Source organism: Saimiri boliviensis, chromosome 14, assembly GCF_048565385.1.
Source record: "Saimiri boliviensis isolate mSaiBol1 chromosome 14, mSaiBol1.pri, whole genome shotgun sequence".
Lineage (NCBI taxonomy): Eukaryota > Metazoa > Chordata > Mammalia > Primates > Cebidae > Saimiri > Saimiri boliviensis.
Genome location: NC_133462.1, coordinates 39,640,997 through 39,663,889, shown reverse-complemented (window position 1 = coordinate 39,663,889; position 22,893 = coordinate 39,640,997). Strand labels below are relative to the sequence as shown.

At 44.6% G+C, this 22,893-nt stretch overlaps 1 protein-coding gene across 1 annotated transcript in view; it reads right to left on the bottom strand.

Annotated features, from left to right (window-relative positions):
* Positions 1 to 1,421: 1,421 nt before the first annotated feature.
* The window catches only part of LOC101028341 (putative adhesion G protein-coupled receptor E4P), a 56,456-nt gene continuing 34,984 nt past the window's right edge, over positions 1,422 to 22,893 (bottom strand). Inside the window, exons 12-17 of the mRNA XM_039466959.2 lie at positions 17,181 to 17,416; positions 13,384 to 13,450; positions 12,703 to 12,794; positions 9,398 to 9,578; positions 6,981 to 7,076; positions 1,422 to 4,808 (exon numbers count right to left, since the gene is read on the bottom strand). Coding sequence (XP_039322893.1) covers positions 4,683 to 4,808; positions 6,981 to 7,076; positions 9,398 to 9,578; positions 12,703 to 12,794; positions 13,384 to 13,450; positions 17,181 to 17,416 — 798 coding nt within the window. The 3' untranslated portion in view covers positions 1,422 to 4,682. The remainder of the gene's footprint in view (positions 4,809 to 6,980; positions 7,077 to 9,397; positions 9,579 to 12,702; positions 12,795 to 13,383; positions 13,451 to 17,180; positions 17,417 to 22,893) is intronic.

The following is a 22,893-nucleotide window of genomic DNA, read 5'->3' as shown; positions in this document are numbered from 1 at the left end:
TCCTAAAAGCAGAGCCTGAGACCAGGTTGTGGTGCCCATAATTTATTGAGGGACTGCTTGGAGCAGAAGAGTGAGGGAGTCAGGATGGGGTTGGGAAGTTGGAGGGCAAGGTCATGGTCTCAGCTGGAAGAGACTGCAGCCTGATCCCTCGGGAGCACTGGAGCAATAGTCATACCTCAGAGTTGGTCTCACTTTGAGTCAGGGTCTCTCTCTGTCATCAAGGCTGGAGTGCAGTGATGTGGTCTTGGCTCACAGTAACTTCTGCCTCCCAGGTTCAACCAATTCTCCTGCCTCAGCCTCCCGAGTAGCTGGGATTACATGCATCTGCTACCACGCCCAGCTAATTTTTGCATTTTTAATAGAGGTGCGTTTTCACCATGTTGGCCAGGCAGGTCTCAAACTCCTGACCTCAAGTGATCTGCCCATCTCAACCTCCCAAAGTGCTTTGATTACAGGTGTGAGCCATGAGCCACTGAGCCTGTTTTTTGTCTTTTTTCAACAGAGTCTGGCTCTTTTGCCCAGGCTGGAGTGCAATGGTGCAATCATAGCTCACTGCAGCCTTGATCTCCTGGGCTCAAGCTATCCTCCCACCTCAGCCTCCCAAGTAGGTGAGACTGTAGTCTCCACATGCTGTCCAGGCTGATCTCAAACTCCTGGTTTCAAGTGACCCTCCCACTTTGACCTCCCAAAGTGCTGAGATTATAGGTGTGAGTCACCGAGCCCAGCCGGGTTTTATTATCTTTGTTTAGCCCATGCCTCATTTGGGCTTGAAAAAAAAAAATCCCACACCAGATTTTTTTTTTTTTTTTTTGAGACGGAGTTTCGCTCTTGTTACCAGGCTGGAGTGCAATGGCGCTATCTCGACTCACCGCAGCCTCCGCCTCCTGGGTTCAGGCAATTCTCCTGCCTCAGCCTCCCGAGTAGCTGGGATTACAGTCACGCACCACCATGCCCAGCTAATTTTTTGTATTTTTAGTAGAGACGGGGTTTCACCATGTTGACCAGGATGGTCTCGATCTATTGACCTCGTGATCCACCCGCCTTGGCCTCCCAAAGTGCTGAAAATCCCACACCATTCTTTAAATCTGGGTTTCTAGCCTCAGTATTGGTGACATTTTGGGCTGGACAATTCATTACTGAAAGGGACTGTCTTTCCCATTGCAGGACGTCGAGTAGCATCTCTGACATCCTGCCACGCATCCAGTAGATGGCAGTAGCACCCAGATCTCCCAATGCCTGACATCCAAAAATGCCTCCAGACATTGTTGACCATCCTGGGTGGGGCCAGAGATGGGAAGGTAGTGGGGTGGGGGGTAGGGGTGGGAGGTAGGGGATGGGGGTGGGGAAATGGGTGGGAGTGGGGGCAGGGGGGTAAAAAAAAACCCCTCCTTGAGAACTCCTGCTTTAAGTTGTCTTTTTAATTGAAAGAAATTAAGCATTGTATCTAGAAGCAAATCAGAATGATGACATTTTAAAGACATTTGTTTCAACACAACTTTAAACATTCAGATCCATCCCCCTCAGGAGATAGACCACGCACCAGCCTTGAACCTGCTCCAATTGAATATGTTACACTATCACTTATCTAGAAGAAAAGAAAATAAAGGCTCATGCCTGTAATCCCAGTGCTTTGGGGTGAGCCGAGGCAGGTGGGTCACCTGAGGTCAGGAGTTCAAGACCAGCCTGACCAACAGGTGAAACCCTGTCTCTATTAGCCGGGCATGGTGGCACATGCCTGTAATTCCAGCTACTCGGGAGGCTGAGACAGGAGAATTGCTTGAACTCAGGAGGCGGAGGTTGCAGTGAGCCAAAATAGGACCATTGCACTCCAGCCTGGGCAACAAAGAGCAAAACTCTGTCTCAAAAAAGAAAAAAAAAGAAAAGAAAATGTTCCACACTCAACACCTATCAGAAAGGTTGTGCTCTTAGCCATAGCTTCCCCAACTTCTGATAACAGAGAGGGAGTTGTAGAGTATAATTTCCTACTTCTCAGCTGGGCTCGGTGGCTCACGCCTGTAATCCCAGCACTTTTGGAGGCCGAGGCAAGGGGATCACTTGAGGTCAGGAGTTCGAAACCAGCCTGGCCAACATGATGAAACCCCAGCTCTACTAAAAATACATGGGCATGGTGGTGGGCACCTGTAATCCCAGCTACTCTAGAGGCTGAGGCAGGAGAATCACTTGAACCTGGGAGGCAGAGGTTGCAGTGAGCTGAGATCATGCCACTGCACTCCAGCCTGGGTGACGGAGTGAGACTCCATTTCAAAAAAATAATAATATAAAATAAAAATAATTTCCTGTTTCTCAAAGACTTTCAAGGGTTTCAAGAGAGCCACTCTTTGTTGCTGTAATTTCCATCGTTCAACCCAATGTTGAATTAAGGGCAGCATCATGAATACAAAATTCTCAGCCTGGACAATATGGCAAAACCCTGTCTCTACAAAGAGTACACATTAGCCAGGCATGGTGGCACTTGACTGTATGAGTCCCAGCTACTTTGGAGACTAAGGTGGGAGGATTGCTTGAGACTAGGAGTTGGAGGCTGCAGGGAGCTATGACTGCACCCCTGTGCTCCAGCCATGGTGACAGAGTGAGACCCTATCTCAAAAAATATTTATATTCTGCAGGACAGAATTCTCTGGTCACACAATTGTACGTGGTGACCATCAATAAAAAAGAGGCAAGGGCCGGGTGTGGTGGTTCATGCCTGTAATCCCAGCACTTTGGGAAGCCAAGGTGGGCAGATCACTTGAGGCCAGGAATTCAAGGACAGCCTGGTCAGCATGGCAAAACCCTGTCTCTACTAAAAATTCAAAAAAATTCTTTGGGAGGCCGAGGTGGGCGGATCACGAGGTCAAGAGATCGAGACCATCCTGGCCAACATGGTGAAACCCTGTCTGTACTAAAAGTCCAAAAAATTAGCTGGGCATGGTGGTGCGTGCCTGTAGTCCCAGCTACTCAGGAGGCTGAGGCAGAAGAATTGCTTGAAACCTGAAAATGGAAGTTGCAGTGAGCTGGGATCGAGCCACTCTGTCTCAAAAAAAAAAAAAAAAAAAGTAAATACATAAAGTTAACTGGGTGTGGTGGCAAACACCTGTAGTCCCAGCTACTCAGGAGGCTGAGGCAGGAGAATCGCTTGAACCCAGGAGGTGGAGGTTGCAGTGAGTTGAGATTGCACCATTACACTCCAGCCTGGGTGACAGAGCAAGACTGTGTCTCAAAAACAAACAAACAAAAAACAGGCAATGAGATGGAACATTGTTGATCTTGAGGTATTCATAACCTGAGCTAGAAAACATAATGGCAACACAGCATGCTTGGCAAAATGTTTAAAAATATATTAATAAAATCGCAACCACAGAAGTTAAATTTTAACATGTGCTGCTCCTCCTTTGGGAGTCCGAGACAGGTAGATCACCTGAGGTTAGGAGTTTGAGACCAGCCTGGCCAACATGGTGAAACCTCGTCTCTACTGAAAATACAAAAAATTAGCCGGGTGTAGTGGGGAGTGCTTGTAATCCCACCTACTTGGGAGGTTGAGGAAGGAGAATCTCTTTTTTTTTTTTTTTTTTTTTTTGAGATGGAGTTTCACTCTTGTTACCCAGGCTGGAGTGCAATGGCGCGGTCTCGGCTCACCGCAGAGGAAGGAGAATCTCTTGAACCAGGAGGCGGAGGTTGCAGTGAGCTGAGATTGCACCACTGCACTCCAGCTTGGATAACAAGAGCAAAACTCTGTCTCAAGAAATAAAAAATCTCAGGCAAAGAAAATGGGGCAACTGTCAGTGTCTTGGACAAAAGAGCCTGTGCAGGGACAATGCACCCCTAAGCTGGGATGATAATGTTTTTGTATTGTGAAATGCAGCACCCTCTTTAATATCGATCCAAATGGAAGTTGTTGAATTATGTGAATGTGGAGTGATGATGTAACGTCTTTGGGAGCATAAAATACAGCAGAGAGGCCATAAAGGGAACTATGAGCTGAATCCAGATGCCAGTTAGAGTTTCTGGCAAGGTGGTAATAGCTGCAGGAAGAAAATCCACCTCTCCCACCTGCCATCTTTAAAATGTATCCTTTAGGCAGGTGCGGTGGCTCACGCCTGTAATCCCAGCACTTTGGGAGGCCGAGGCGGGCAGATCACAAGGTCACGAGTTGGAGACCAGCCTGGCCAACATCATGAAACCCCGTCTCTACTAAAAATACAAAAAATTAGCCGGTGTGATGGTGGGTACCTGTAATCACAGCTACTTGGGAGGCTGAGGCAGGAGGATCACTTGGGAGGGAAGGAGGGAGGGAGGAAGGGAGGAGGAGGAAGAGCGGGAAGGAAGGAAAGAAGGATGAAAGGAGGGAGGGAAGGAAGGAAGGAAAAAAGGAAGGAGGGAAAGAAAGTGGAGGTTGCAGTAAGCCAATATAGCACCACAGGACTCCAGCCCAGGCAACAGTGCGAGACTCCTTCTCGAGAAAAAAATAAAAATAAAAAAAAATAAAATGCATCCTTCAGACACTTCATTGTACAGGCCACACTACTGGATTCTGCATCTAAGAATTCTCCCAGATGTCCTGTTCCTTCTATGAAGATAAAAAGCCAAAATAGGTGAATGAGCTTGGACTTTTCACAGGAAAGCTAGAAATAGTGACGTTTGTCTGGTCTGCATGCAACCCAGGGGTGCTGTGGATAAACAGGTCAGTTCGTTTTCAGCCACGTAGCAGAGATGAGATGAACCTGTGGCTGCAGTTGCTTGGCTGAATCTGCAGGTGATGATGGAGTATATCCTTTGTGAAAGAATTCTGAGGACTTCCCCACTTCTTCCTACTTAGGGGGAAGAGAATAAGGAGAAAAGGTGAATGAGATTGTAATACCTCAGAAATTAACTGAAACTTCTGACTCGCCCAGAGATGACAAGCTATGATTTCTGTAAGGTGTGAAGCTCAATATCTGAATTTACAACTTCCCACTCTCCTCCAAAAAAACTCCACAATCCTCACACCTGTAATCCCAGCACTTTGGGAGGCCGAGGTGGGTGGATCATGAGGTCAAGAGACTGAGACCAGCCTGGCCAAAATGGTGAAACCCCGTCCCTACTAAAAATACAAACATTAGCTGGGCATGGTGACACATGTCTATAGTCCCAGTTACTCGGGAGGCTAAGGCAAAAGAATTGCTTGAACCCGGGAGTGGGGGATTGCAGTGAGCCGAGATTGTGCTACTGCACTGCAGCCTGGCGAAAGAGTGAGACTCTGTCAAAAACAAACAAACAACAACAACAACAACAACAACAAAACAAAACTCCGCTCTCTGTAATGGTCATTTATTTTATCTTTTCACAAACATTTACAGGGGCTTCCTGTGCTGCCAGGCATTCTTCCAAGTGCTTAACTTATTTGACATCATTTAGTCCTCACGATGAGAGGTGCTACCCTGGCTGAGAAGCTCTCTGTCCCAAAATAAAGCTCCTGTCTCTTGAAACAGCTCTGTGGGCTCAGCATTCAGGCTGCCGCAGGGACAAACCCAGTTTCACAAGTCACAGCACACAGGAATCTGTGGTTTCTGACCAAAGTACTTAGACTCTTCCTAGTCCTCCAAATCTAGACAATTTCACAAATCAGAGGGTTTCTTTTTGTTGTTTGATTGAGACCTTACTCCAGGTGTCCCCAAACTTTTTACACAGGGGGCCGGTTCACTGTCCCTCAGACCGCTGGAGGGCCGCCACATACTGTGCTCCTCTCACTGACCACCAATGAAAGAGGTGCCCCTTCCTGAAGTGTGGCAGGGGGCCGGATAAATGGCCTCAGGGGGCCGCAGTTTGGGGATGCCTACTCTCTCACCCAGGTTGGCATGCAATAGCACCATCTCAACTCACTGAAACCTCTGCCTCCTGGGTTCAAGCGATTTTCCTGCCTCAGCCTCCCCAGTAGCTGGGACCATAGGCGCATGCCACCACACTGGGCTAATTTTTGTATTTTTAGTAGAGATTAGTAGAGATGAGGTTTCACCACATTGGCCAGGCTGGTCTTGAACTCCTGACCTCGTGATCTTCCCTCCTCGGCCTCCCAAAGTGCTGGGATTACAGGCGTGAGCCACTGTGCCTCGCCAAAGTCATTTTTATCATACACAGCCTTCAATTTTCAATCAAGTGCCAGCTTCTTGTAGTCACTTTATTTAAAACTGGAATCCTTCCATCCTGTCACTCCTGGCTGCTCTCCATTGCTCTATTTTTTCTTTCTAACATTTATGTTTTTCTAACAAACAATAAAATTCACTTTTGGTTGTCATTCCCTGCACCCAACTAGAATGTTAGCTCTGTGAAGTCAAGGACGACTGTCAGTGTTTCCACTAATGGTTCTCTAGCAGCTAAACAGTGCCTGGCCCAGAGCAGACAATAAATATTTGTTAAATGAATGTTGTTAATAAATTTTAAAAATTATTTTTTGTTAAATATCCTTTGGATGTTTGTTGAAGGAAGAAATGAGAGAGGAAGAGGAGAGAGGGATAGAAAGAACGAAACAGAGAGAAGGAAGAAGGGAGAGAAAAAGAGAGATAGTGAAAAAGGCAGTGAGAAAGAAAATGTAAGGAAGGAGAGGGAAACCAGGAATGAGGGAGAGAAAGAGACTGAGGGAGAACAAGAAGAAAGGAAGAAAAGAGGGAGGAAGAGAGGGAAGGGGGAAGGAAGGAGGGAGGGAGAGAGAGGGAAGGAGGGAGGGGGAGAGAGAGAAGGAGGGAGGGGGAGAGAGAGGGAAGGAGGGAGGGGGAGAGAGAGGGAAGGAGGGAGGGAGAGAGAGGTAAGGAAGGAAAGAAAGAAAGAAAGAAAGGTTCTGGTTTTGGTCTCAAAACCCAGAGACTTCAGCTGCATAATACAGTAATCTAATGGAATTTCTCTCTCTCTCTCTCTCTCTCTTTTTTTTCCAGATCAAGAAACCAGGAAGCTTCAAGAGGCATGAGATGTTGGGTTCCAGTAAGGTACTCAGAAGGAGCTGATCTTACCGTCTTGGTTTGGGTAGTAGAGCGCGACATCTCAGTGCTTTCAGTTTCTGCCCCTTTCCGCATCCCACTAAACCATTTTTTGTATTCCATTCGCACCTGGAAATTTGAGTGGAGAGGTCCGTGTTACATCCAGAGCTTGGTTTAGAAGAAAGGATCCTAAAATGCAAGGCTAAAGATCAAGATACCAAACCCTGCTTTCTTTCTAGTTTTCCACATAATCTTGGCCGTGCTCTTGATTCATTTTATTTAAACCTTGTAAAAAGGTGTATATTAAATGTCAGACACTAGGACTCAATAGATGATGATTGATGATGGTGATGAAGGTGACTGTTGATGATATTGGTGGTGATAATGAAGGAAACTAACGAAGTTGATGGTGATGATGAAGAGGAAGGTGATGGTAGTGGTGATGATGGTGATGATGAAGGTGATAATGCTGAAGGTGATAATGCTGAAGGTGATGATAAAGATGATGAAATTCATGGGGAAGGTGATGGTAATGGTGATGATGGTGAGGGTGATAATGAAGCTGATAATAGTGATGATAAAGATAAAACTAACAGTAGTGAAAGTGACGGTAATGATGATGACAAAGATGATCATGATGATGGTGATGTTGATGAAGGTGAAGGTGATGATGGGTCATGGTGATGGTGATGATAGTGATGATGATGAAAGTAATGTAAAGATGATGAAGGTGATGATGCTGAAGGTGGTGATGATAAAGGTTGTGATGACAGTGATGATAATAAGGGTGATAATGAAGGTGATGGTAATGGTGATATTGGTGATGAAGGTGACTGATGATGGCGGTGGTAATGAAGGTAATTAAGATGATGATGCTGATGGTAATGGTGATGATGGTGATGATGAAGATGATAATGATGAAGGTGATAAAGGTAATGAAATTGATGATGGCAAAAGTGATGGTAATGTTGATGGTGAGGGTGATGATGATGATAATGAAGGTGATGGTAGTGATTATTATGTTGTAGGTGATGATGATGGTGGCGATAGCGATGATGGTGAAAGTGGTGATGATCATAATGAAGGTTATGGTAATGGTGATGATGGTGATGATGATGTTAAAGGTAATGCTTAGATGATAATGCTGTGGTGTTGGTGAATGTATGATAGTGAAAGTCACCATTTATTGAACACTGGCCATATTCAAGACCTTGTATATGCAATATATCACTTAATTCTTACATAAATGGAGTGAGAAAGACATTTCTCCTACCCACAATTAAAGGTGAAGAAGTTGAGACACTTGCAGGTAAATCGACATGCCCAAGGTCACACAGCCAGCACTGGAAGCCTTGCCATTCTTACCCAGAGCCCTGACGCTAACCATTACACTCACCCATCCTCTGTGGTTCCAAGAATTGCGTGTGATTTCAAGAATTGCCTTACTCTTAACCTCCTTAATATGCTAAAATGACATTTAAAGATTTAATGCCCAACATTGTTTTACAAAGACAAATTATATTTTACTTCTGTAAGAATTGCCAAGCATGAAGGCACTAAAAGATTGCAGAGAAATGAATGATGTGTTAAGATAGCCTTTTTTGCCACTAGCACCTTAACTGCTGGTAGTTTTATTCAACAGCAAAGGGAAAACACCGGGAAAACTGGTCCTAATTTTCTATGGAGAGTAAAATTGAAATAACAACTCTCACTGAGGTCTTAATATGTGCCAAGGACTATGCTAGGAGATTGCACTGATTGATTCATTTTAATCTTCAAGCGTCTGCTGAAGGCATCACCACATTTGCAGATGAGAAAACTACAGATGATGCTCAGAAAGGATAAGCAGTTTACCCAGAGTCACACAGCCACCTACTCAGTGGAAGAACTGGTATTAGACTTGAAGTCTCTTTGAGTTTGTGGGAAGATTATTCATCCCTGAAGTATGGTCATGTGACTTTCTTTGACCAATTAAATGAGCAGAACAGAGGTGCCTGACTACGCGGTAGAATCTTTAAGAGAGCTAAGCTATGCGTTCCCACAGTCTCCCTTTCCTGTGCCATGAAACCATTACTGTTCTAAAGAGGGGGCCACAGCTTCAGCCTGCATCCCAGAGGAAAGACAATGTGGGTTAAGTCACAGTTATGTAGCACAGGCAAGATATAAACATTTATTGTTGTAAGTTGCTAAGATTGAGTGTGGGAGGCAAGGGGCTATTTGTTATTGCCGAATAATCTACCTTATTCTGACTGATCCATGCTCTTCAGAGATATGTTAAAAAACTAAACTGATGAAACTCACAGCATATCCCAGCAGCACCTAAACCCTCATCCCCAAATCAAGGCAATCCCAAAATACAATTATAAAAGGTCAGGGAAGAGTGAGAATGTGAACGACATTCAGTTAGACTTTGGGACTAGGCTGATAACAGGGAAAATAATTACCCTTACCTGGCGATTAAGGAGGCAGTGTACCACAAAGAGCAACACTCCCTGAAGGACGTTGATGATGGTGAATGAGTATGCAATGATTGATCCAGTCGTCTTCCCTACTTCTTCAACCATAAAAAAGCCAAGGCCCCAAGAACAGCCCAGGATAAATAGTTGAGCAATGGCTTTAAATGTCATGACTCTGCAGGGAATAAAAGTAATAACTGCGGTTTACTAGGTATTCACTACAAGTGTAGTTAATATTAGCGCTAACTAAATGCTTTGTGTGCATTCCCTTATTTAAACCTCACAACAGCTTCATGCAGTTAAGCAACATATACGACAAGGTCACACAGCGTGAGGATGAAGCGGAACCAATGGTTTCAATCATGGCAAATCCCTGAGAATAGTGCTCCCCCCAGGCACCCCCCCCACCTCCCATTGAAAATAATTTGATTTCTCTGCATGTCTTCTGCCTAGACTTTTGGAAGATTTATGGGAAATGCCTTCTAGAAATTTGTATTAAAAAATTGAATAATGGTGAATTCCTGACTTTAGAACATAACATAATGTTTTGTTTCTTCACACAAAAATATATTGTTTCATATAATGGAGTGAGATTGTTGATGGCAGCTGGCTGGGAGCGCTAATGAGTGTGTGTGTGTGTGTGTGTGTGTGTGTGTGTGTGTGACAGAGAGAGCAAGAGCGAGAGCGAGAGAGCGAGAGAGCGAGAGAGCGAGAGAGCGAGAGAGAGAGAGACACTTTGTGTTACGCCCATGGAAATATAAACTCTCTGAGGGCATATTAATGACAGGCTTTGTCTGTTTCTCACTGCTGTATTTCCAGTCCCTAGAACAATACCTAGCATATAGTAGATACTCAATAAATATATATATTTTTTGAGGCAGAGTTTCACTCTTTGTTACCCAGGCTGGAGTGCAATGGTGCGATCTCGGCTCACCGCAACCTCCGCCTCCTGGATTCAAGCAATTCTGCCTCAGCCTCCCCAAGTAGCTGGGACTACAGGCACGCGCCACCATGCCCAGCTAATTTTTGTATTTTTAGTAGAGACGGGGGTTTCACCTTGTTGACCAGGATGGTCTCGATCTTTTGACCTTGTTATCCACCCACCTCGGCCTCCCAAAGTGCTGGGATCATAGGCGTGAGCCACCGCACCCAGCCAGTACTCAATAAATATTACGGTTTGTGATAAGCTTGCTAATTAGTCCTTCTTGTTCCTCATTTGGTTCCTAGGTTTTCCACAGCTGCTATCTAGCTTGGCAGTTTTTCTTATACCCAGCCCTTCTTCCATTTATGCTTACAGAAAAGACAGACAACCTACCTAGGTCTACCTTTAGGAGATGACGTCACTGGCATATCAGGATTCTCCCATGACAGCTTTTTGTTTGGCCTAAATGGTGCCATATGGCTTCATCTCACTGACTATAGCCAGTTGCCCCAGTGAAGATCCCTGACCTATAAGGAGTCAGTCGATCAATTCCCCCCTTCCCCTCCCTCCCCCCAGCCAACCAGCTTTTCTCTCTAAGCATTTGAAGTAAGAGGCTTGGAGAATGGACCTGTGAGACCCCTTTGGGGTGGCTCTGCCCTGCCGATCAGCTGTGGGAAGTCAGTCTGCAGGGAGAGAGGACAGAAGCAAGGTGAAGGAGAAAAGGGAGCCATAGATAGGCGATTCTGTAGTGCAGTGGTTCATTCTGAAGCTTAAAAGGCAAAAGGACTCAAGTGGATGGGGGCTTCTAACAGATCTGGACCAAGTCTCTTGATTCCTCTTTCCCTACCTCCCCTTCCTGCCATGATATCTGAAATTTCTAGAATCTAACTCCTTCCTATTGAAAGAGCACAATGTTTCCATGATGTCAGTGTTAATTTCAGATTTATTACTTAGGAAACAGACAAGATAGTTAACCTCTACCCCAAAGGATGACATTAACTTAGCATAGCACAACAGGAAAACAGTCTATTCACCAGCAAGAGGAAGAAGCTAGCAGCAGGGCATCACTGCTGGGGATTAGATCAGACATGGGGCATGCTGTTTGCAGTTCTGAGGAAGAAGTGAGACATTTGAGGGTAAGGAATTGAGAAATAGGGGAATGGAGAAATAGAAGGGTGACACTTTGATCCGCAAGGATTGAGGAAACCAAGGTTAAGAAATGTCAAATTGGTCTGATAAGTAAGTAGAGGAGACTAGACACAGGGTCTGAAATTAGACCGATAGTCCTTTAATTTTCATGCACATGACTCACCAATGCAAGATCTTTACCCACTCTTGGGTAAGGTGAGCTGCTGGCTCATCTTATCAATGAGGGTATTACCAGCATTCACCACATGGGTTGAAATTATCAGCATTCTGTGAAATAATATTGGTAAATGCCCAGCATCTATCAAGACCCTATTTAATACTTGTTTTTGTTAATTATTTCTAATAGCTTAGATTGGTACCCATGAGAACTGAGTTTCTACAGTGAAAGAAAGTGTAGTCCAGAGGAGTATGGACTCCTGGTGGAGTCGGAGGAGGATGTTGATACTCTTGAAATTAATTTCATATGAAGAGTATGTAATACAAAGGAGGTACTTGATGAATTTTTTTTGTTTTGTTTTGCTTTGTTTTCGTTTTTTTTTTTTTTTTTTTTAGACAGGATCTCGCTCTATTGCCCAGGCTGGAGTACAGTGACATGATTCTAGTTCACTGCAGCCTTGACCTCCCAAGCTCAAGTGATTCACCCTCCGTACTTTCCCAAATAGCTGGGACTGCAGGTGCACACCACTATGCCCAGCCAATTTTGTAAATTTGTTGTAGAGACAAGGGTCTCAAATATGTTGCCCAGGCTGGTCTTGAGGACCTAGACCAGGCATCCCCAAACTTTTTACACAGGGGGCCAGTTCACTGTCCCTCAGACCGTTGGAGGGCCACCACATACTGTGCTCCTCTCACTGACCACCAATGAAAGAGGTGCCCCTTCCTGAAGTGTGGCAGGGGGCTGGATAAATGGCCTCAGGGGGCTGCATGCGGCCCGTGGGCCGTAGTTTGGGGATGCCTGACCTAGACTCAAATAATCCGGTCTCCTTAGCCTCCCCAGGTGCTAGGATTACAAGTGTGAGCCACTGCACCCAGCATGAATATTTATTGAATAAGGAAATAAAGTAACCTGAAAATCAGAGTTTCTATTTCTTCTATAAATTGTCCTTCACATACTCTTTATCATGTACCAGAATAATTTATATCAATTTCTGCATGGGTTATTTCTTTCCCCAAAATGTGGTCATGTAGAAATAACGTGTGGGTACCACGGCTTCTGATGCCTTCTTACCTGGTGTCCTGAATGGTGGAAACGTCTTTATTGAGGGAGGAAAGTTTGCTTCTCAAAATCCACAGAATTTGGAAGTAGAACACCAGATTTATCTGTGGAAACCGCATGAAAAAAAATGACTTGGAATTTTCATTTGGAGCCATTTTATATAATCTAATTTGAGGATGACCTAAGAATCTTTTCCCAACAGATACAGGTTTTATAAAGATGGTATGCACACATATTCTGCTCTATTATGTGCAACACACAGCAAATACCCTGTAGTTGCATTTGGTGCTTGATTAGGGTGACTATACAACTTATCATTCAAACCAGGCCACTTTGAAAGTGGAAGGGTGCTGTTAATGTCTCTACCAGGGAACAGTTGTCATCAGAAAGTCCTGGCAAACAGGAAACCATGTCACCCTGTGTAGAGACACCAACAGTTAAATATATGTTGAATGAATGAATACAGCATTTTGAAAAGAAGTCCCAGGAGAGGTGATATTACTACATCAAAGCAACAAGTGAGCCAGGAGAAATCCAAGGAAAGAAAAGTGAGGACAGTACTTTCAGGAAGAGGGGTTGATCACATTAGGCTGTATTTCCTTATCTTCTTATATCCCCTTTCACAGATAAGAAACCCATTTTGTATGCTTGGTCAACCCAAGGTGGGCACACCCATAAATAAGTATCGCCTACCAAAATAATGACTGCCACTGGCCCCATGAAGCTCCAGATGAATCCTTTATCAAGCTTGAGCCAGCAGCTGTTGAGAGAGAGAAGCATTAGCTGCCTCTTCCTTGGGAGAAGGCAGAGAGCTTGAATGTCAGTGCAAGACCTGAACAGGGCCAGGAGTTGCTTGACTCAGAATCCTGAATTTTAGATGAAGTCAGATGTGGGCCCTCATCTCACACAGATATATGCTCTGAGGCTGAGTTTTCTCAAGGTTATAGTAGGAATGATCAAAGTACTGGAAAGATTAAATGATTACTGTAGCTGTATACTGAGGCTCGAAGCTGGGTATTGCCAGTTCTGTGGCTTCGTTGTTCTCTTAAATAGTGTTGGCCATTCTAGGTCTTTTGCCTCCTTTATCTAAACTTCAGAATCAGTTTGTCAATAGCCACGAAATAATTTTTTGGGATTTTGAGTTTGGAAGGTGTTGGATCTGTAGGTCAAGTTGGGAAGAGCTGATATCTTGACAACATTGAGTTGTCTTATCCATGAACATAGACTATCTCTTTATTTGGATGTTCTTTGATTTGTTTTTTCATCAGAGGATTTTGTCATTGCTTTCTTTCTTTCTTTCTTTCTTTCTTTCTTTCTTTTTTGAGATGGAGTTTCGCTCTTGTTACCCAGGCTGGAGTGCAATGGTGTGATCTCGGCACACCACAACTTCCACCTCCTGGGTTCAGGCAATTCTCCTGCCTCAGCCTCCTAAGTAGCTGGGATTACAGGCACGCGCCACCATGCCCTGCCAATTTTTTGTATTTTTAGTAGAGACGGGGTTTCACCATGTTGACCAGGATGGTCTTGATCTCTTGACCTCGTGATCCACCCGCCTCGGCCTCCCAAAGTGCTGGGATTACAGGCTTGAGCCACCACACCCGGCATCATTGCATTCATATAGAATTTGTAGGAAAGATTAAATAAGATAATGTGCTTGAAGTTTTTCAATAGAGTTCCTAGCAATGAATTAACGGTAATAAATGTAGTTAGCAGGTCAATAATGATTGCTATAATGAGCAAGAGAGTAAAAACAATAATTTAACTACAGCTACAAAAACCAACTCTGATTAAGCATATTCCATGCACCAAGTACTCTGTTGTCCAAATAATTTGTATTCTTTTTTGGCTTATGATAGCAAAGGTAGTATAACTTACTTTATTTTACTTTTTTGAGATGGAGTCTCACTCTGTCACCCAGGCTGGAGTGCAGTAGTGTGGTCTCAGCTCACTGCAACCTCTGCCTCCTGTGTTCAAGCGAGTCTCCTGCCTCAGTCTCCTGAGTAGCTGGGATCACAGGTGTGTGTCACCATGCCCAGCTAATTATTGTATTTTTAGTAAAAACAGGGTTTCACTGTGTCGGTCAGGCTGATGTCGAACTCCTGACCCCGTGATCCGCCCACCTCAGCCTCTCAAAGTACTAAGATCACAGGTGTGAGCCACCATGCCAGGCCTGGATAACTTTTTTTAAAAGAGAACTTGAGAGCCTGACTCCAACTTTTGGTAGGCAGAAAAGCATCCAAACTTAAGTTCTATTCCAAGGGTTGCCAGCTATGGCCCATGGGTCAGATCCAGCCCACCACTTGCTTTTGTAAGTTTTATTGAAGGACAATCATACTCATTCATTTATGAGTCAACAATGCTGCTTTCACACTACATGGGCCACCTTGACTAGTCACCTCAGTGGCCCCGTGGCCTGCAAAGTCAAACATGTTTACTATCTGGCCCTTTATAAAAAATGTTGGTCAACTCCTCTACCATTTTATCTCCAGCATTCTGGCAGGATGTAGAGTTGAAGCTGGAAACAAAGCATCTCTTTGACTTTAAGAGGGATAACATTGGGAGGCCAAGGCAGGAGGATCACCTGAGGTCAGGAGTTCAAGACCAGCCTGGCCAACATGGTGAAACCCTGTCTCTACTAAAAAATACAAAAATTAGCTGGGCACGATGGCAGGTTCCTGTAATTTCAGCTACTCAGGAGGCTGAGAGGGGAGAATCGCTTGAACCTGGGAGACATGGTTGCAGTGAGCCGAGATCATACTACTGCACTCCATCCTGGGCGGCTGAGCCAGACTCCGTCTAAAAAAAAAAAAAAAAAAAAAGAAGGACAACAGCATCAGACATTTTGTTTTAGTGTATGTACAACCTACTTCCAAACCCAAGCAACATTACCTTGGGAAAGTTTATGAAATGCACTCAGACCCAGGCGTCCTATGCATAAGAAAATTAACTGCTGGCAGTGTGCAGTGGCTTACACCTGTAATCCCAGCACTTTGAGAGGCCAAGGCAGACGGATCACAAGCTTAGGAGATCGAGACCATCCTGGCTAACACGGTGAAACCCCCATCTCTACTAAAAATACAAAAAAGTTAGGTTAGCATGGTGGCACATGCCTGTATTCCCAGCTACTCAGGAGGCTAAGGCAGGAGAATCGCTTGAACTTGGGAGGCAAAGGGTACAGTGAGCCAAGATCACACCATTGTACTTCAGCCTGGTGACAGAGCAAGACTCAGTCTCAAAAAAAGAAAAAGAAAAGAAACTACTGACTTCATAGGGTCATGGTGAGAATGGCATGAGCTACTTAATTCATAGAGGAAGCACTATTTCTCATGCATCATAGGCCTTTGATAGTTTTAATAATGGTGTTTTTCTTTACATCTTGGATACTCTCAGCCCATTACACCTACTCTTTTAGAATCCAGCAGAACATGTAGCCCATGAGTTCTTAATGTGCGGTTCTGAATTTTCTTTTCTTTATTTTTATTTTTTGATGACATTTCATTCTTGTTTCTCAGGCTGGAGTGCAATGATTCGATCTTAGCTCGCCGCAACCTCCACCTCCTGGGCTCAAGCGATTCTCCTGCGTCAGCCTCCCAAGTAGCTGGGAGTACCGGCATGCACCACCATGCCCAGCTAATTATTTGTATTTTTAGTAGAGAAGGTGTTTCACCATGTTGGCCAGGCTGGTCTCAAACTCCTGACCTCGGGTGATCTGCTCACCTCGGCCTCTCAATGTTGTCCTCTTAAAGAGATGCTTTGTTTCCAGCTTGAACCTCCACCTCCCAGGTGGAGGTGCCACAACCTCCACCTCCTAGGCTCAAGCGATTCTCCTGCCTCAGCCTTCCAAAGTGCGGGGATTACAGGTGTGAGCCCCCGCCCCAGCCTGATTTTGCTTTTCCTGTCTCTGAATTAACTGAAGTTTTATTCAAAATTTCTTGCATATGTACATTTGTCTGGGGAAAGAGGCTTTGACTTTCAATAAGATTCTCAAAGGGATCCAACCTCAAAGATGCTGAGAACCATTGTTCTAGGGATTTTCAAGAGAAAATAGAATTCAGGCTTAAGGAAGACTGGTTTGAAGTATAATTGGCAATTAAAAGATGGACTAAGGGCTGGGCGAGGCGGCTCATGCCTGTAACCTCAGCACTTTGGGAGGTCGAGGTGAGTGGATCACCTGAGGTCAGGAGTTTGAGACCAGCCTGACCAACATTATGAAACCCTGTCTTCACTAAAAATATGAAAATTAGCCGGCATGGTGGTAGGCGCCTGTAGTCCTGGCTACTTGGGAGGCTGAGGCAGGAGAATCACTTGAACCCGGGAGGTGGAGGTTGTAGTGAGCCAAGACCTCACCATTGCACTCCAGCCAGGGCAACAAGAGCAAAGCTCTGTTTAAAAAAAATAGAAAAGACAGACTAAGAAAATATTTTGATTTTAAATCACACAGGAGCTGTGGGCATTACTACCACCTTCATAAAGACACACATTGTGCTTACTGAGTAAATGTTCCATAATTCTTGGGTCCGACTATTGCAGACACAGCAATAATCACAGCCGGGATCCCGTAGCCTACAGGGTACATGAACCTCTTCTTGAATCTGCCCGTGCTGGTGTAGTTGGCTACCCTGAGGTTCCTGACAGTGAGGAAAAGGTGCAGCCCTTCCAGGAGCATCCAGGTGAAGGAAGCCAGGTAGAGGAAGTGCAGCAGCCCTGCAATCATGGAGCACAGCACCTGGAAGGGACGGAAGAGTTAGGGGTGTGCAGCAGGTGTGGTCTGTACCTGATTATATGCTCGGCACTTAGCATGCCATGGATGCTGCCTGGAATTTCAATTAGAGCACCTGTGACATTTTGCCTGGGGGCTACACTTTCTCTGAGGACTTCTAGCTATTGAAGTTTGTTTACATCATGCACAGAGCAGGGTAGAAACCCAAGGAATAGATGTCGTGGAAACAGCCCCCAAACGTATAATGGACAAAAATTGGTAGAATCTGCTAATATCTAAGACATGTGCTCTACACTGCCCCCTGGAGCTCCTCGGTGGAATTGAGTTCCAAATGTCCGTAGTGGAAACTGTCTTAAATTAAAACACGTCTATTGGCTAGGCACAGTAGCTCACACCTGCAATCCCCAGCACTTTGGGAGGCCAAGGTGGGTGGATCAAAAAGTCAGGAGTTCGAGACCAGCCTGACCAACATGGCAAAACTCCATCTCCACTAAAAATACAAAAAAATTAGCTGGGCGTTGTGGCGCTTGCCTGTAATCCCAGCTGCTCTGGAGGCTGAGGCATGAGAATCGTTGAACCTGGGAGGTAGAGGTTGTAGTGAGCCAAAATCGTGCCACTGCACTCCAGCCTGGGTGACAGAACAAGACTCTGTCACAAATAATAGTAATAATAATAAAATTAAAAAAAAAAAAAAAGAAACCCAAGGACTAGATATTGTGGGAACAACCTCCAAATGTATAATGGACAGAAACTGGTAGAATCTGCTATTATCTAAGACAAGTGCTCTACACTGCCCCCTGGAGCTCCTCGATGGAATTGAACACCAAATGTCTATCCTGGAAACTGTCTTAAATTAAAGCACATCTTTTGGCCAGGCACAGTGGCTCACACCTGTAATCCCCAGCACTTTGGGAGGCTGAAGTGAGTGGATCACCCAAGGTCAGGAGTTCGAGACCAGCCTGGCCAACATGGTGAAACCCCATCTCTACTAAAAATAAAAAAACTAGCCAGGCGTACTGGTGTGCGCCTGTAATCCCAGCTACTTGGGAGGCTGAGGGAAGAGAATCACTTGAACCTGGGAGACAGAGGTTGCAGTGAGCCAAGATCATGTCATTGCATTCCAGCCTGGACAAAACTCCATCTCAAAAAAAAATTCACATGCTGATGCTCTAATCCCCATTATCACAGAAGGTGACTGTACTTGAAAACAGGGCTCTTCAAGAGGTCATTAAATTAAAATAAGGTCACATGTGTGGGCCCTAATCCAATACAAGTTATGTACATCTAAAAATGGGAGATTAGAGCGCACACACACGCACACACACACACACACACAAACACACACACACACACAAACAAAGGGATGGCCACGGGAAGACAAAGGAGGAGACCGCCATCAACAAGCCAAGGAGAGGGGCCTCGAAAAAAGTCAACCCTGCTGACATCTTGATCTTAGACCATGAGCCTCCAGGACTGTGAAAAGATTAATTTCCATGGTTTCAATTGCCCCATATGTGGTACCTTGTTATGGCCGCCAGAGGAAATGGATATACTCTTATAGAAGTCATGCTTCATGATTTCTCATAATCCTCCAGATGTGTTCACAGACACAAAATTTCCCATTCCATGTGCGTGATAAGGCTCCATTTGTCATTGTGATAAAATAAAGAGGATGGGATTTACCCTCCCACATTAAACAATTAAAATAACATTGTATGACATTATGAGTTAAAGTACAGATATTGGAGAATAGGCATTGAATACTTATGTTTATAGTGATCTCTAAAAGGAGGAAAAAATGAGGTAACTTTCTCAGGCCTTCTACTCACTACTTTAAGAGAGTCTATGGGTCATTGCTCAGGGAGAAGTAACCCCCCAAAAGTCCAGCAGTCTTGCTGAATTGAGGAAATAAAGTTCAAAGTATGAGGAGACAGCTGGGTGCAGTGGCTCACACCTGTAATCCCAGCACTTTGGGAGGCTATGTTGTGGGTGAATTGTCTGAGGTCAGGAGTTCAAGACCAGCCTGGTCAACATGACGAAACCCCATCTCTACTAAAAATACAAAAATTAGCCAGGTGTGGTGGCAGGTGACTTTAATCCCAGCTATTTGGGAGGCTGAGGCAAGAGAATCGCTTGAACCCAGGAAGCGGAGGTTGCAGTGAGCTGAGACTGCACCATTGCACTCCAGCCTGGGCAACAAGAGCAAACCCCATCTGAAAAAAAAAATAAAAAAGAATTTGTGAGACAAAATACCAGAAAATGCTTGCAAGGAGACTAATCAAAACTAGGAAAAGCCTCCTAAAAAGGAGTAGACAGAACAACCTTCTGAGTTCACACAGGACTGGAACTATCTTGTTCCTATTCTCCAAATGGTTTGTTCCTATTACCCAGTTTTACCTGAAGTTCTGTGCGTCACGGGAGTCTAATACACAGATTACCTGTACGTTAGGGGAAATTTTCTGTAAATTGACTCTGTATGTTAGGGTAGACTCTCCTAACATCCAGAACTTCAGGTAAAATTATCAGGAAAGTATTATACCATTAACAGGGGCAAATTACCCCTAGACTTAAGAACATTCTGTAACCACTCTATGCAGTCTTAGAATCAAGACTTGAACATATCAAACTATTTCCAAGTTGCTTAATTATGTTCCCTCAAAAGCCTGAAAATGTTTGAAGAATTTTTTTTTTTTTTTCATGAGAAGGAGTCTCACTCTGTCACCCAGGGTGTGCAGTGGTGTGATCTCAGCTCACTGCAACCTCCACCTCCCGGGTTCAAGCAATTCTCCTGCCTCAGCCTCCTGAGTAGCTGGGACTACAGGCACCCGCCACCATGCCCAGCTATTTTTTTGTGTGTGTATTTTTAGTAGAGACAGTGTTTCACTGTATTGGCCAAGCTGGTCTTGAACTCCTGACATCAGGTGATCTGCCTGCCTCAGCCTCCAAAAGTGCTGGGATTACAGGTGTGAGCCACCGAGCCCGGCCTAAAGTATTTTTTTTTTTTTTAGAAAAAAGATACAGCACTCATAATTTAAAATTTACCAAGAATGCTTTCAAACAATAACTAGCAGCCCTGCAATGAAGCAGGTAAATCCAATCAGGTAGTATACACACATCCTATTGTTTCTGTCTCTCCAGAAACCCTGACTAACACAACTTCCTAACTACCGAATCCAGCAGTCTGTCTACTTGACGCTTCAGCAGAAGCTGGTCCGCCGAGTTGGCACTTGCTGTCCCTTGATTTCCTGGACACTCATCTATCCAGGAATTCTCACCTGCTTCTCTTTTACTGTTCTCGTATGTCTTGTACATCTTCCTCCTCCCAATCTTTAGATGTTGGTCTTCCACTGAGCCTTAACTTTTATTTTTTTATTATTTTTTTATTGAGACGGAGTCTTGCTCTCTCATCCAGGCTGGAGTGCAGTGGCATGATCTCAGCTCACTGCAGTCTCTGCCTCCCGGGTTCAAGCGATTATTCTGCCTCACCCTCCTGATAGCTGGGATAGTCTCGATCTCCTAATCTCATGATCTGCCTGCCTTGGCCTCCCAAAGTGCTGGGATTATAGGTGTGATCCACTGGCCTGGAGCACAGAGCTTTATTCTTAATCCATTTTACACATCAGTGATCATGATTTCTGTAGCTTGAAGTGTCTCTCTTGCAGGGAGAAAACTCCAGTATCCGTTTCTCCCACTCCAGTCTCTCCTGAGCTCAAAATTCCTATTTCCAATTTTCTAAAGTATGTCTCAATTCCAGTGTCTGACCAGCATCTCTAACTAACAGGTTTAAACCCAAATTCATTCTATGTCTAGCTCCAAGTTGGTTCCTTTTTCTCTAGCCTTGTTAATGACATCACCATCCATCGACCCAACCTCCCAAACAGAAATCCTCTAATTCATCTCCATTTCTGCTTTCTCGAACATGGACCACTTCCACATCTCTCTGGGCCCTAAGTCTTACCCACTCCCATCACAAGCATTTCTAAAACCTGGTCCACTTCCTCTAGCAGGTTCATATTTTTATTAACTCCAACTCAGACTATTCATAGCCCTATCGCTCTTCTTCCTGCTGCTAGTTTCATCTCACTCCAGTTACCTTTACCTTCAACTTTTGTTGTCTTGAGAAGTGTTTTCTGTCATTCCCAGCCTGAAGTCCTTTCCACTGCTGCCTTGAGCAGGGTTAGGAAATCTGTGGCTTTGGGGCAGTTCTGGCCCCATATCTGTTTTTCTAAATAAAGTTTTATTAGCACATGGCCACACACATTCATTTACTTTTATCTGTGGCCACTTTTGCTTGTTTGTTTTCGAGACAAAGTCTCTCTCTGTTGCTCAGGCAGGCGTGTGGCGGCATGATCTCAGCTCACTGCAACCTCTGCTTCCTGTGTTCAAGCGATTCTCCTGCCTCATCCTCCTATGTAGCTGAAATTACAGGCGTGCGTTAGCATGTCCAGCTAATTTTTGTATTTTTAGTGGAGACAAGGTTTCACTATGTTGGCTAGGCTGGTCTCAAACTCCTGACCTCAAGTGATCCACCTGCCTCAGCCTCCCAAAGTGTGGGATTACAGATGTGAACCACCATACCCAGCTTCTGTGGCTGTTTTCATGCTACAGTGGCAGAGTGGAGCAGCTGTATCAGCCTGCTGAAAATACTTACTGTCTGGCCTTTTATGGAAGACATTTGTCAACCCAGAAAATCTAATCTTAGCTTTTCATATTCTGACTCCAGCACCCTATTCATCCATTCTCCAACATTCTCCCTTACTTCCAGGAATGGGTTTCATTTGGATTCCAATTCAAACTGGAGTGATAGTAGCTTCCTGGAGCATCGTGTTGAGAAAGATTGCAAAACTTGGTGAGAAGGGGCCACAGTTGATTAGTGATGTCTGCACAGGCCTGAGAATGGAGTTAGGGCATTTTCATAATGTATTTACCATTCCTCCACAATGCCATGCTCATCAATGCCTCAGCTCCTTCAGATTCACGATTTCTCCTGCCTGGAATGCCTTTCCTTCTGTTCTTTGACCAGTAAACTCTAATTTATCCTTTGAGAACCATCACAAAGATCTCCCCTATAAAGTTCACCCCCAAATCCCCAGTTACTTGTATAAGTTCACGAAGCTTCATCAGTATGATACCCGAGCTAGAAAGAAATTATTTAGGCAGGTAATGAGGGCAACAGAGACCTCCGTGGAATTTCCTTTTTAACACAAAGCAGCCCCCAAATAATCTCTTTTCTAAGAAAGAACAGCCTGAAAAATTGAGCTGCAGGCATAGATGAGCAAGCTGGAAGCTTGCATGAGTGAATGCCAGCAACTGTCCCTATATAGAAAAGGGCTACCTGGAAGTCAGGCATGTTTAACATGGGGGCTCCATCTTCCTTTTTTTTCTGTTACCTCGTATACAGTAAAGAAACAGGCATCAGGTGATCTGGATAATAAAAGATTAGAGTGGAGGTGACCAGATTTGTGCAGGCTATGCAAACGGCA